The sequence below is a fragment of the Pristis pectinata genome, chromosome 21, assembly GCF_009764475.1.
Source record: "Pristis pectinata isolate sPriPec2 chromosome 21, sPriPec2.1.pri, whole genome shotgun sequence".
Lineage (NCBI taxonomy): Eukaryota > Metazoa > Chordata > Chondrichthyes > Rhinopristiformes > Pristidae > Pristis > Pristis pectinata.
The window spans coordinates 2748094-2763774 of record NC_067425.1 but is presented as its reverse complement, the minus strand read 5'-3'; the positions used below and the strand labels follow the sequence as shown (position 1 = coordinate 2763774).

General features: G+C 49.9%; 1 protein-coding gene across 1 annotated transcript; it reads right to left on the bottom strand.

The window, feature by feature from the left end:
• Positions 1-61: 61 nt before the first annotated feature.
• LOC127581262 (proton-coupled folate transporter-like) lies at positions 62-13722 on the bottom strand. The gene is made up of 5 exons (XM_052035469.1): positions 13429-13722; positions 8555-9392; positions 6207-6290; positions 2110-2266; positions 62-1131 (listed from the first exon to the last, which is right to left on the bottom strand). The coding sequence occupies exons 1-5, from the start codon at positions 13702-13704 to the stop codon at positions 1026-1028; spliced, it is 1461 nt and encodes a 486-aa protein (XP_051891429.1). The 5' UTR covers positions 13705-13722; the 3' UTR covers positions 62-1025.
• Positions 13723-15681: the final 1959 nt, after the last annotated feature.

Here is a 15681-nt window from a genome sequence, read left to right as displayed (position 1 = left end):
GAGCATCTCTGCCCCGCTGTAATGGGCCCAGGCCTGTCACCAGGGTACAAACAGCTGCAGCTCGGCAGTGCCCAGCGTCAGTTTATTTGCAGCATCTGCTGTTAAAAACACATCAACATCTTTCTTTCCTTGTACATGACAAGAAAACCATCACAACACACATTTTCCCGCCTTTTCCAAAGCAACAAAATTATAGTCAAATATAAATTTTAAAAAATTGTGATTTTCTAGTACTTAATTTTTGGTAATTCCTGAAATTTAACAGAATTCATTTGTAATACTATAGATATTAAAACTGTCCTTTCCTCCAGAGAAGCCTGGCACTTAATCTCTGAGCAAAGGCTAACACAGATCGTGGGGAGCACATGGGGGGGGGGGTGGTGTATCGCCTCCCTGACAGTTAGAAGGCTTGGGGAAAACACAAGAGGTGTTCTGACTGGAGCAGAATCTGTTCCCGCTGGAAGGAGCAGGTGGGAGAGGCGGGTACAGTTATAACGTTTAAAAGACATTAGACAGCTACGTGGATACAAAAGGTTTAGAGAGAAATCGGCCAAGTGCAGGCAAATGGGACTGGCTCAGGTGGGCAACGTGGTCGGCATGGACGAGTTGGGCCGAAGGGCCTGTTTCCGTGCTGTATGACTCTATGAGGGTCAGTGATTCAAGGGCACAGAGTACGGTCAGCGAGGAGAGCAGTGGTTAATCCCTTTCTGCAGTCAGTGGTGACCTGACTATGAAGGGTGGTGGAAGCAGTTTGAACTGCACCTTCCAAAGGCAACCTGGATAAACATTCCAGTGCAAAGAATGTGGGAGAGGGCAGACGAGGGAGACTACTGGGTAATTCTGGCAGAGAGCTGGCATGGGGGGGATGGGCTGAAGGGCCTCCCTTTGTATCATTCTCTGATGAAAATCTCTCAGTAAGCTGACGTGGTGGGTGGGGGGGGCAGATCCGCTTGGATCTGAGGTGCTGCTGGTTCGCCCACACTGACTGGGAGGGGGGGTGGTAATTGAGAAAGATCCCAGGAGGTTCACCCACTCTGAATGGAGGAGTCACAGCCTGTGCTAAGGGGGCCGTCTCGGGCAGGGTCTTCAAATCGGCGGTACTGCAGCTCCATCCCTCTGCACGCCAGCATCCTAAAGGATAAAACAAATTGTTTACAGGTGCAACGTCAGACATCCAGAGATAGTGGCAAGAAGCATCCAACCCATGGTGTCCCAGCCCTGGGAGCGAGTCATCAGAGGGTACAGCGAGAGCTTTAATCTGCATCTAACTCCATGGCCTGGGAGTGTGTGATGGGACAGTGTAGAGGGAGCCCTGGGATAACTTTGGGCAAAGGCACTTACCTCGAGGGCAGAGCCACTACCTCACAACTCCAGTGGCCCAGTGCAATCCATTCCCAGGCAGGACCCACTGACTCCGCCTTCTCATTGTACGGTGCTCCCACCTAACGTGGGGTACAGCCCAGGTGCTCGAGCTGTGAATGGGTGTGGCTGCTCCAGGTAATTCAGAGGAAGTTACTAGTGCTGATTGCCCCAAGATGGGCTATTCCTGACTGCTGACAGCACTGTTCTATTCTTGTAGTGCTCTTCTCTTGATAACAATGCAGCAGTTCTGGTCTAATGACAGGCACTAAAAGTGCAGATGGAAGGTTCCTACCACAGGGCACTGATAAAGTACTTACTGCACACTCAGCCCAAACTGAGAAAGGTGCGCCAAAAACCTCAGTGGTGAAACTGGGAGGATCGTGCAATTGAGAATGGGATCGCAGAGATAAGCAAATGGGGTGCAGAAGTTAACACACCAGCTTGGTGGTACACGAGCAAACCGAGCTGCCTTACCCAATGACCCACCACACACTGAGCTGCCTCACCCAACGACCCACCACACGCCGAGCTGCCTCACCCAACGACCCACCACACGCCGAGCTGCCTCACCCAACGACCCACCACACGCCGAGCTGCCTCACCCAACGACCCACCTCACCCAACGACCCACCACACGCCGAGCTGCCTCACCCAACGACCCACCACACGCCGAGCTGCCTCACCCAACGACCCACCACACGCCGAGCTGCCTCACCCAACGACCCACCACACGCCGAGCTGCCTTACCCAATAATCGCTGTTGGAACAAGGAGTAAAGCTGCACCGAAGAGAAATGAAAATCCCTTCATGAAGTAGAGGGTTGCAGGGTACAAGGAGCTGAAGACCACTGTGGATGCCAGTGAGCAGGCACTCTCCACACACGCCACTGAGGCGAACAGTGCTCCTGGGGAGAGAGAGAGAGAGTAGAACTGTCTCAAACAGAGCTCCTTCTGATTCTTTCCCTGGAGTTACTGAGCAGGCTGCACTACCATGGATTCAGTCATACATGTCAAACCCACACAGGGTGCAGTGATGGGTCAGGGTCTGGGAGTCCGGATTAAGGGGGCAGAAGTTTAATATTGGGACTGATCTGTTTATCAGTGATCAGGAAGAATCTCTGCAGAGAACAAGGTGTGGAAATCTGCAATACTTTCCCTGAGCTGAGGCAGGAGATCTACTGAGTACAGGTGACCCCCGTGTTATGGAAGGGTCGTCTTCCTAGAAAAACATCTGTGTCATGATTTTCTGTGATGTGAACCCCCTCTTCCCACTGAATCCCATGTTATGTGGAGACGTGTCCCTATGGGATACTTCTCTCACATGTTTTATCAGTGATGACAAAGTGACCCACTGCCAACTAGGGCCAATGTTAGACTTGGGGGACAGACGAGGCTTGTGCCAAAGGAACAAGAAATGCTGTCGATTTTTAGTCACTCAGTACAGTGGGGCTTTGGATATCACAGCATGGGTCGGGTGGGAAGTCACAGCCAAGTCTCCCCTTTGCCGTGCCCTCCCTAGTCTGAGGACAAGTGCACAGATGTCTTGCGGTGTAGCGCTGCCATGCTCTTCGACTGCTGGGCATTTGCTCCGAAGTGCAAGGCTCGTGGATTGGGAAAGTGTTTCGGAAGTGGGGATATCAGGGAAAGGGATGGGATTCAAGTATTGGGTTCACGGGAGGAAGGTGGTGTAGGAGGAGTTCGGGGGGTGATGGGTTAAAGTGTGGTGACCTGCTGGTAAAGGCCGGGCTGGTGCAAGAGCTGGCCACGTGACTGTGGCTCCGTGAGGGTGAATGTCCGTTACCTGAACGCCGTGTCGCGGGGGTCACCTGATTTCCATTCGGAGATTGATACTTTAGTTGGATAGTAAGGTTTACAAAGATGGGGAGATGAACTTAAGGTACAGAATGGCCATGATCTGAGAGCAGGAGGGAGGAGCTGCAGGGGCCAAATGGCCTTCTCATTATTCAACATTAAAGACATCAAGAGCTCACTAAGCCCGGGAGCCATGGGGAAAAAGACCCAATGAGTCACAGAGAGACGCAGCACAGGAACAGGCCCTTCGGCCCACCGAGTCCGTGCCGACCGTCAACCACCTAGTTACATTAATCCCATTTTATTCTCCCCACAGAGCTTTCAAGGCCCCACAGGGATTTCAACTCATGCTGGGTTGGACAGTATGGAGCGATGCTGGAACATGACTTGGTGTGAGTGGGATCACCAGCAGCAGAGCTTTGAACGACCCCGTGTTAACAGGGAGTAGTGTGGGGGAAGCAGCCAGGAGCATACTGGGAGAGTCAGGTCTCAGAGATGCAAAGTGCCAGGTAAGTTGAGGTGGATGGATCTAGACAATGTGACAGAGGGTGGGCTTTGCTGCCACTGACACAGTCGGCCCCCTGGATGTGCACTGACGGCAGGAGTTCTGGAAGGTCCTTCCTGGCTCCCCCTCGATGTAATCCTGCAGTGGGGAGATGGTCTTTGTTCTCCTGAAACAATCCCAAACACTCCAAGGCAGCCTGTTAATGACCCCAGCCCAGCACTCTCACTGTTCTGCAGAGGAGCTGACTGCCCCAGTTCCTGACCCATGATCCGACCAATTCCCCCCTTGGTGTTGAGAGAGCCACCGCTCTCCAATCCACACCCTTCATGGGACACTTGGCATTCTCAGCAGACCTGTGTTTTATGAGCTCGTTATCGACCAGTACAAGGTCAGGGCTGTAAACCAACTAACCTTTGCTCCTTCGATGTCTATTAAGGATTACATTTTATGTTTCTAGTGCTTTACAGCCAAGGATAACAGCACTGCTGTCGATGTTTAGGAAATACACCTCCCAAAATAAGGTAATACTGATTGCTCATCTCCAATCTGAAGCTAATCTTTGATCTGGGAACAACTTACACAGCAATCATTCATCTGATTGATCAGAATATGCTGAGGGCACAATATAGAGGGGGCAGCAAAGGTTCCACCTCCCCAACCATCCAAGGTTAAGGTGCAAGCTGGGAATCAGTGGGTTCGACACTCTTGTACACCATCCGGTCACGAGACCAGTACTGAGGCTGACACTTCCAGTGCAGTACTAGGGGACTGCAGAACTGAGAGAGCTATATTGCTGGGTGCCATACCAAGGGAGCGCCACACTGTGGGAGGGGCAGTACTGAGGGAGCGCCGCACTGTGGGAGAGGCAATGTCTTTCCTTCAATGCTAGAGTCATAGAGTTGCACAGCACAGAAACAGGCCCTTCGGCCCAACTTGTCCATGCTGACCAAGGTGCCTACCTGAGCTTGTCCCATTTGCCCCACATCTCTTCAAACTTTTGCTGTCCATGAACCTGTCCAAATGTCTTTTAAACCAAAGGACCTGGTGGGTTGTTGTGGAAGCCTTTTGTGGGAGCTTGTTATTGCAAGGATGTCGTACCCCAGCCCTGCAGTCACTATGGAGGACCTAGTGCCCTAGATGGAGTAATTAGGAAGGACCTGTTCCCTAAACTCAGGGGTCAAAAACCTAGGATGAGAGATTGAAAGTAATTAGTCGAAGGGTTAGTGGGAAACACAGAACACAGAACAGTACATCACAGGCCCTTCGGCCCACTATGTCTGTGCTGAACACAAAGCCAAATTAAACCAATCACATCTGCCTGCACACGGTCCATATCCCTCCATTCACTGCACATTCATGAGTCTGTCTGAAAGCCTCTTAAACACCACTATCGTATCTGCTTCCACCACCACCCCGGCAGGGTGTTCCAGACACCCAACTCTCCCTGTGTAAAAAACTTACTCGCACATCTCCTTTAAACTTTCACTCTCTCGCCTTAAAGCTAGGCTTAAAGCTATGAGGACAAAAGCAAAAGAATTTCCATTATCTGCCGGGTGTTTTGGGACGTTCTGCAGCTATGAAAGACACTGGACATGTCTTTCTTTGGAGGAATTACACAAGCATGTGGTTACTCTCCGTCACTCAATACGTGCACCCTCTAAGCTTTTGGGCTGAATAAAGCAAGGATCCTAGATCTGACTCAGTTCAAGTGACCAGATTGAAAATGACACATCACAGAAAACTGACATCAGAAGGAGGCTATTCAGCCCACTAAATCCATGCTGAACCAAAACGAGCCACCTACCCTAATCTCACCTGCCAGCACTGGGTCTTCAAGTGCACATCAAAATGTGGGGAAGGTCTCTGCATCTCTCACTCTCTCAGGCAGTGGGTTCCCAACCCCCACCATCGTCCAGGTGAAAATCCTTCTCCTCAACTCCCCTCTAATCCTTCTACCAATTACTTCTGATCTCTGATGCCGGTTTTTGACCCCGATATTTAGGGAAACAAGTCCTTCCTAATTACTCTGCCGAGGCCCCTCATACATCTCCCCTTACCCTACCTCGTTTACTCCAATAACATTGAGGTGGTTAGCAGTTGTGTATACAGACAAGGGTCTGGTGAGGTGGTAGAGGGATTTACAAGGGCGTTGCTATTCCAGTGAAGATAATCCCACTTGATCTAACTTTTCCTCATACCCACCACCTTCCAGTCTTGGCAACATCCTTGTAAATCCCTCTACCATCTCACCAAATCCTTGTCTGTATGCACAACTGCTAACCACCTCAACATAAGTGATCTGGGCCTAATGAACCATCCTCGGTGGATTTAAGGGCAGCAAATAGCCAACAGACCGGGCAGCCTCTGCAGGGAGAGAAAGAGAAATTGTCCACAGGTGCTGCCCGACCTGCTGAGTCGCTGTTTCCAGCATTTTGTTTTTATTTCAGATTTGCAGCATCTGCAGCTTTTGGATTTCTATTCTCGGCAGGTAAATCATAATACAAGCCACTGTATCCACCTGAACTTACCTTGTTCTGTCACCTCCACCAACTTTGACATCTTGGCTCTGAGCACCGGAGTTGAAGTCATAGTAAGAAACCGCAGCCCGTATCCTGGGAAAGGGGGAAGTGAGCTTGTTAATGCAGTGAGGTATCATCGTGAAGCAGCCATTCCACAACAAGAGTAACACTGCTCGGTGTCTCCATCTGAAACTTCCATCAGTGGACTGGAGTGCTGGTCAGAGTAACGCCAAGATAACAATTACTTTTCTAAAGCCATTTCATTGTACAACACCGAGCTGGAATGGCAGCACAGAACTCGATCAATCTCCAACCTCACTGTACCAGTGCACCAGTTATCTGGAACAGTTTCAATATCCCAGTAAACTGCAGTGCTAGAGTTACACGAGACAACTGTTCCAGATTGCCTCTATGCTAGAACAGTGCTATAGATCCAGAATATTGCTAAGTTAAAGCATTGTTCTGTTATATGTTACTAACGTACTCGCACAACATGGTTAACCCATCATAATGTGTACTAGGAGGGCATTGCTATCAAGAATATTACCTGTGCTAAAGAATGTTATTCTCCTGGAAGGGAGGCACTGGTGTGTGTTAATGCTCAAGCAGCACTGTTGTTTCCCAGCCCCCAGGTGATTATAACCACCTCTCTATACCGACCACAATGGAACAGCCAGCATCTACGGGTCGGGTATACATTCTGATTGAACATTCCCGAATGGGTCAGGTCAGATAAAACCTTCGGGGTCAGGTCAGGTCGAGGTGTGGATCCAGCCTGGTTCAATACCTCATCCCATCAGGACCATTACTGCATGTGTCCTGTGTTCCTGATCAAGAACAACGTGCGTACAGCACAGCAGGTCTTTCTTTGAGTTGTTTGCAAACCTGATCGTGTTGGGTGGCTGTGGAAAGTACTGAATCCTTGGGCTTGGTTGGACATGGTCATGGTCAAGTTGGATTTTGATTTCATACCTCAGTTAACCTCGAACTTCCAGCTCGATGTCTAGGTGATGTCTCGGTGAATCAGCCCAATGCTTCTCTTGGGCTGATTCACCCGTACAAAAGTGAGTTGTCTCCTCCCTCAGTGGCCCGGACCAGCTCTGTCACTTTTGTATTGGATTAACCTGACAGATTGTGACCTGGGTAATTTATTCTTTCCTTCCTGGCCTTTGACTCCACTAACCACATCACCCTGCCCTTGTCTACTACATCCTTATCGATTGGGTTAGCACCACAGAACCATCTGTAAGGGCTTCTCCACCACAGCCTGCACTGCTCCCTCTCAGCCTGTCCCTGGCACTCTCCAATGTTTCCCGAAACCCTGTCTGAAATCACATAACCTTCCACAGGTGCAGTGTGATCCCGCTCACCACCACCCCTGGGACAGCCTCTCCAACATCCACAACCGGATGAGCAGAACTTACTCCAACTAAAAGCTGGAAAGAGTAAAATTACTATCTTCAGACTCCACCTCCCCCTGTCATATGCTGGAAATTAAACCAAACAGTTTGCAACTGTGATGTCAAATCTGACTCTGGGATGGTCTTTAGCGCAGGTATCTGTGAGGTAACCGAGACTCCCTCCTTCTGTAACTTCACCCAGCGTCACCACTTCCATGCCTTCACAGAGGCACAGGAGACAGCAGATGCTGGAATCTGGAGCAACACACAAGATGCTGGAGGAACTCAGTGGGTCGGGCAGCATCTGTGGAGGGAAATGGACAGTCCCTGGTGACCTGATGAGTTCCTCCAGTGCTTTGTGTGATGCTCCATACCTTCACCTCCAGTTTTAACTATCCCGTGTACCTCTAGCCAGCTTCACTTGCTCTACACTCCGGCTTACCCTCTGCTGTCCGTAACTAATTCACTCCAAGGCCCGTCCACTCATCGGTCGCTGGGCTCTCCAACCTACTGGTTAAGCAACAACATGGTTGTAAAATCCTCATCCTCGTCCCTCCATCATCCTCGCCACCCTGAGGAATCAGCTTCACCCCCTGAAGTCTCTGGTCTCCAATCCGGCCTCTTGTCCTTTGCCAAACTTAACCTTTGGGCTGCGGATTTCCCTCTTTAAACCTCTCTGTTCTTCTCTTTAAGATACTGCTAAAAACTATCTGACAAAGGGTCTTCGACCTGAAACATTAACCATTTCTCTCTCCACAGATGCTGCCTGATCTGCTGAGTGTTTCCAGCAGTTTTTGATTTTATTACTGCTTGAAGTTGGTCCCTTTGCCCAAACCTTAGGTCTGCTCTCACATCTCCCTGTGTTTGATAAAGTTCACATGAAACGCCTGGGGCATTTTTGTGCGCTTGGGGGGGATGTTGGTAAATGCGCGTGAGATCGCAGGCCAGTGCACATACCTGTGAACATGAGAGAGCTGGTTGCAGCCACTGAAAACACCACCAAGCCCGCCATGTTGGACAGCAGGCCAATCTCGGCGATCCCACTGTCACCAATGCATGGCTGCATCACCTTCAGTCCCAACAGACTGCTCAGGTAGGTCAGGTGCTCCAGTGCCAATCCGTATCCAATCCAGTCAGACCCCCAGCACAAAGGAGAGCTCAGCTCAAAGAGGATCAGAATGTCCTTCACTCCAAAGTGCACGGTCACCACTATGAAGAGTGAGAGTGCATACAGCCAAAGGCTGAGCCTGCCACTGGAGAACAGGCGGTACACCGACCTATAGTGTTCCATGGTGAACAGCTTGGCCGGTCGCTTGGCAGTCACAGACTCCCGGATGAAGGCGAAGCTGTAGACTGCAGTGGCCAGGTTCAGTGCCAACACTAGCCAGAACGGATTGGTGTAGCCCTGAGCCTTGCTCCACTGCCCTCCGATTATGCTGCCAAACATCCCCGCGATCCCCAGGCATGACTCCAACATGGCCACGCGGATCGTGCGTGACTGCCTGTCACTGATGTCGGCGATGTACGAGAAGCATCCAGCCAGGATGATGTTGAAATCCCCCATCAGGGCACTCAGTAGGCGACCGATCAGAAAGTAACCAACTGGCAGCTCCTGGCACATGACGATGAGATAGATCGCTGACTGCAGAGCCAAGCCAAGGGCAGGCACGATCAGGATCGGCCTGCGTCCAACACGGTCACTCCATGGTCCAAGCAGGGTCACGGAGAAAAGTCCCACAGCAAAACCCCCCATGTTGATGTACAGGTTCCAGTGTGAAGTCATTGCCTCTACCTCCTACAAGGGAAATCACAAAATAACATTCAGAACACTCCCTCCAGTAGATCCTTGGGTTAGCCAACCCTGACTACCTTAATAAACTGCACACACCGCTCCATCAAAGCCCTGCACTATCCCAGCTCTGACACGAAATAGGTGGTGTCGCAGACAGTGATGATGATTATTTGGAATTACTGAGGGGTCTTGATCAGCTGGGGAAGTGGGCCGAGGAATGGCAAATGGAGTTTAATTCGGAAAAGTGCGAGGTGTTGCATTTTGGTAGTACTTTCACAGTAACACACAAAAAGTGCTGGAGGAACTCAGCAGGTCAGGCAGCATCCGTGGAGGGAAATAAACAGTCGACGTTTCGGGCCGAGACCCTTCATCAGGACTCAAAGGGATTTCATGTTGCAGTTGTACAAGGTATTGGTGAGACTGCATTTGGACTATTGTGTTCAGTTTTGGTTGCCCTGCTATAGGAAAGATGCCATTTAGCTGGAAAGAGTGCAGAGGAGATTTATGAGGATGTTGCTGGGACTCAGGGGACTGAGTTATGGAGAGAGGTTGAACAGGTTGCGACTTTATTCACTGGAGCGTAGATGATATCATAGAGGTGTATAAAACCATGAGGGGCATAGATAGGGTGAATGTGCACAGTCTTTTCCCCAGGGTTGGGGAATCAAGAATTAGAGGGCACAGATTCAGGGTGAGGGGGAGAGATTTAATAGGAACCTGAGGGGCAACTTCTTCACCCAGAGGGTGGTTCGTATATGGAACAAGCTGCCAGAGGAAGTGGTTGAGGCAGGTACATTAACAATAATTTAAAAGACACTTGGACAGGGACATGGATAGGAAAGGTTTAGAGGGATATGGGCCAAATGCACGTAAATGGGACTAGCTTAGATGGGAAGCTTGGTCAGCATGGGCCAGTTGGGCCAAATGGCCTATTTCTGTGCTGTATGACTTTATGACTCCATTACCGGGAAGAGATTACCAGGCGGAGAGAGGAAAAAATTCAGGGATGTGCTCAAACACCCCTTGAAGAGATACAAGATCCCCACTGACCAACTCCTGGGAACCTCTGGCCCATGGCAGCTCAAAATGGAGAAGGGGAATTCGGGATGGTGACGATAACGCAGAGACCATGCTTCCAGAGCACACTGAGGCCCTGTGTAAGCAGCCAAAGGCACAGACTACCTCACAAAGTACCCACCCGTCCACCCTCTCCTGCCCTGCCGGTGGAAGAGTCTGCTGTTCGTCTCATCAGGGATAAAACCAGTGGCCTGAGTCATCCTCGTTCCCGAGGGAGCTGCCTCGCTAAGAAGTACAATCTCAGCAAGACATTCTTAATCTTCTGCCACAACCACCTTTGTCTTCCTAACTGCCTGTTGTTCCCTTGCCAGTCTCCTATGCCAGAACTCCTAGATCCTTATCAGAAGTGTTTATTTGCTCCATAATGCTACCCTGCAATCAATGCTGCTTCCTACATCTGACCCACTACTTAGAAACCTATCCTTTTCATGCAGTATTAATCCTTAATTAGCCACAGATGGATAAACTCCCCTTAGCCATGGTTTTGTTTGGAAACACTCTGCGGTACACCATGGAATGTTTTACAGACACTATAAATTAGAGTGCTAGTATATATTTATTGATGACTCTGCATTCTTTATAGATACTGCAGGTAATCAGTACTTTGTGGTTATTTACTTGTTATTCAGAACTTAATCACTGTGTTGTTCGTTCTGCAATCATTTTCAGGTATGTATGGATTAGTCCACTTTGATTACTTCGTCTTTTATTACTTTATATTAATTGGTATTGGTTGAATATTCTGCACTGACTTGTTTTGTTTATGGATTCCATTAATAACCTGCTGATTTAATGATTTATTAATTTATACGACCACATTAAGAAGGCACACAGTGTATTGTCCTTCATCAATCGGGGAATTGAATTTAGGAGCCGGGAGGTAATGTTGCAGCTAAATAGGTCCCTGGTCAGACCCCACGTGGAGTACTGTGCTCAGTTCTGGTCGCCTCACTACAGGAAGGATGTGGAAGCCACAGAAAGGGTGCAGAGGAGATTTACAAGGATGCTGCCTGGATTGGGGAGCACGCCTTATGAAAGCAGGTTGAGGGAACTCGGCCTTTTCTCCTTGGAGCGACGGAGGATGAGGGGGGGACCTGATAGAGGTACAGTATATAAGATGATGAGAGGCATTGATCGGGTGGATAGTCAGAGGCTTTTCCCCAGGGCTGAAATGGTGGCCACAAGAGGACATAGGTTTAAGGTGCTGGGGAGTAGGTACAGAGGAGATGTCAGGGGTAAGTTTTTTACTCAGAGAGTGGTGAGTGCATGGAATGGGCTGCCGGCAACGGTGGTGGAGGCTGATACGACAGGGTCTTTTAAGAGACTTTTGGATAGGTACACGGGAGCTTAGAAAAATAGAGGGCCTAGTAATTTCTAAGGTAGGGACATGTTCAGCACAGCTTTGTGGGCCGAAGGGCCTGAACTGTGCTGTAGGTTTTCTGTGTTTCTATTCTGCAGTTTAATTTGATTGGCTAGACATTTATTTTATTGATTAACTTGTTGGCTGTCAATCACCTGTGGTGGATGATTATTGGTCACTGATAATCAATCATCCTGCATAATTAACAACTCGCAATGGTGCGTTGATGATCAATTATCCTGTGTAATCAGTTACTCACGATCGGCTACAAAAAAACAACCTATTGGAGGAACTCAGCGGGTCAAGCAGCATCTGTGGAGGCAGAGGGATAATCAAAAGCATAATCAAAGACCCCACCCACCAGGGACATTCTTTCTTCTTTCATCAGGCAGAAGATACAGGAGCCTGAGGGCACGTACCACCAGGCTCAAGGACAGCTTCTATCCTGCTGTGATAAGATTAGTGAATCGTTCCCTTATACGATGAGATGGACTCTGACCTCACAATCTACCTTGTTGTGACCTTGCACCTGATTGTCTACTTGCAGTGAACTTCCCTGTAGCTGTGACACTTTACTCTGTTATTGTTTTTACCTGTACTACCTCAATGCACTCTGTACTAACTCAATGTAACTGCACTGTGTAATGAATTGACCTGTACGATCGGTCTGCAAGACAAGTTTTTCACTGTACCTCGGTACAAGTGACAATAATAAACCAATACCAATAGTTGATGTTTTGTCATTTTGGATTGCTGACTATCCATTTGCCTCCACAGATGCTGCCTGATCCACTGAACTCCACCAGTAGTTTCTTTCTTGCCCCAGATGCCAGCGTCTGCAGTCTCTGCAGCCTGTACTGTGTAATTGATGATGGATTATCCCACATAATAAGTTTTGAAGATCGATATCCTATGTAATCGATCACTGATGGTCAATTACCCCAAGTAATCGGTTACTGATGATCGATCGTCCCGTGTAATCGGTTACCGATGATTGATCATCCCATGTAATCGGTTATTGATGATCGATTATCCTATAGTAATTGGTTACTGTTGGTCGATCATCCAGTGTAATCGGTTACTGTTGATCGATTATCCTCTAGTAATTGGTTACTGATGATCGATTATCTCGATGAATTGGTTACCGATGATCGATTATCCTCTAGTAATCGGTTACCGATGATCGATCACCCCATATAATCGGTTACCGATGATCGATCACCCCATATAATCGGTTACCAATGATCGATTATCCCAAGGAATCGGTTACCAATGATCTACTATCCTGTGTAATTGGTTACTGATGATCGATTATCTCGACGAATTGGTTACCGATGATCGATTATCCTCTAGTAATCGGTTACCGATGATCGATCACCCCATGTAATCGGTTACCGGTGATCGATTATCCTCTAGTAATCGGTTACCGATGATCGATTATCCTCTAGTAATCCGTTACCAATGATCGATTATCCCGACGAATCGGTTACCGATGATCGATCATCCCATGTAATCGGTTACCGATGATTGACTATCTAGTAATCGGTTACCGGTGATCGATTATCCCGAGGAACCGGTAAGTGACGGCGGCGGCGGCCTCACCCGCTCCAGCTCGGCCTCGGGCCCTTGGGACCTGTTGCAGCCTCGGCTCCGGTTGCCGCTGAATCCGAGCTCGGCGCTCACTCTCTGGAAGATGTACTGAGTGGTGAGCGGGCCCTGCAGCACCATCGCCAGCATGGCCATGAACAGCGCCGGCTCCACCGTCACACAGCAGCAGCAGCCCCGCAGCCGAGCCCCCAGGCCCGGCCCACGGCCCGGCCTCACACCGGGGGGCGGCGGCGGGGACTCGGCCTCGGCGGCGGCGGCGGCGGCGGCCATCTCGGGGAGGGGGCGGGGCGGAGCGCCTGTCAGTCTCCGCGCCAGGCCCCGCCCACAGAGCGGGCCCGCCCCGCCCCTTGCCCCGCCCTCATGTTAATTTCTGCCCTTTGCCCCGCCCTTATGTTAATTTATGCACCTTTGCCCCCCCACCACCTTGCCCCACCCCCTTGCCCCCACCCCCTTGCCCCCTTTGCCCCACCCCCTGCCCACCCCCTTGCCCCACCCCTTGCCCCCACCCCTTTCCCCCCTTTGCCTCACCCCCTTTCCCCGCTTGCCCCCTTTGCCTCACCCCCTGCCCACCCCCTTTGCCTCACCCCCTGCCCACCCCCTTTGCCTCACCCCCTGCCCACCCCCTTTGCCTCACCCCCTGCCCACCCCCTTTGCCCATTGCTGCACTGCTTTCCATCTCATGTTCGAAGAATAACTGATAACCCATCAGGCTCAGACCTTCGGTGGTGCCGGACTAGCGGATTTTCTGGACTATTGGATAACACCCCATATGTTTACTTCACTACTTTTTTCAGATGTTGTGCAGTACTTGTGGTTGAGAGCTTGAGGAGATTGGGCATGTCACCGACAACTTTCTACAGATGTCCGGCGGAGAGCGTTCTGACTGGTTGCATCACCTCCTGGTACGGAGGCTCCAATGCACAGGATCGCAAGAGGCTGCAGGGGGTTGTAGACTCAGCCAGCTCCATCACGGGCACAACCCTCCCCACCATCGAGGACATCTTCAAGAGGCGGTGCCTCAAGGAGGCGGCATCCATCACTAAGGACACTCACCACCCGGGACATGCCCTCTTCTCATTACTACCATCGGGGAGGAGGTACAGGAGCCTGAAGACCCACACTCAATGATTCAGAAACAGCTTCTTCCCCCCTCTAGAGTAAGATGCCGACCCATTGGGATCTCTGAATGGTGGGAAAGCAGATTATCAGAGTTTTACAGGGGCCATTTTGCAGCAACATTCAGCAACTAGTTGATTGCACACCAGGCTTCTCAGATTGGCATACACTCTGATATGACATAAGCTGATATAATGTGTTATACACTTATTTTAATATGGAAACCATAATGGAAGAACAAGCACCCACACTAACTGATCCCTTGTGCTTTACTTCAGGACAACATGTGTGGACAGACTGTGTTTCCAGATCTGGTCCTATGGCTGTTCCTCTGAAAAGACCATAAGACACTGAGCAGAATTGGGCCATTCGGCCCATCGAATCTGCTCCACCATTCAATTATGGCTGATTTTTTTTCAACCCCATTCTCCCGCCTTCTCCTCATAACCCTTAACCCCCCCCTCACCAATCAAGGACCTATCAATCTCTGCCTTAAATACACCCAGTGACTTGGCCTCCAGAGCCTTCTGTGGCAACGAATTCCACAGATTCACTGCCCTCTGGCTGAAGAAATTCCTCCTCATCTCAGTTTAAAAGAGAAGTCCCTTTATTCTGAAGCTGTGCCCTTGGATCCTAGCCTGGGCAGCTCTATTTGTTCCATCAAGTAGGATCCTGATTGGGAGCGATCACACCCAACATTCAGTACTCCGATTCAGGCACGTGGATTATTTTGTATAGCCTCATCATCTCACACTCCTGACACCACATTCCAGCATCTTTCACCATTTGCTCACTAAGTCGCTGGAAGGTACCTTGGTGGCACACTGATACCACTGGTAGTACCGCTGCCTCTGAGCGCCAGAGACCCAGGTTCGATCCTGACCTCGGGTGCTGTCTGTGTGGAGTTTGCACATTCTCCCTGTGCCTGGGTGGGTTTTCCCCCGGGTGCTCCGGTTTCCTCCCACATCCCAAAGATGTGCAGGTCAGTGGATTAACTCCATATGTAAATTTCCCCTGGTGTAAGTGGTTGGCAAGAGAACCAGGGGAGTCTATGGGTGTGTGAGAGAGAATAGATCACAGAGAGATGTGGGGGAATGGGACTGTTGAAAATACTCTGAGAGCCAAGGGGTC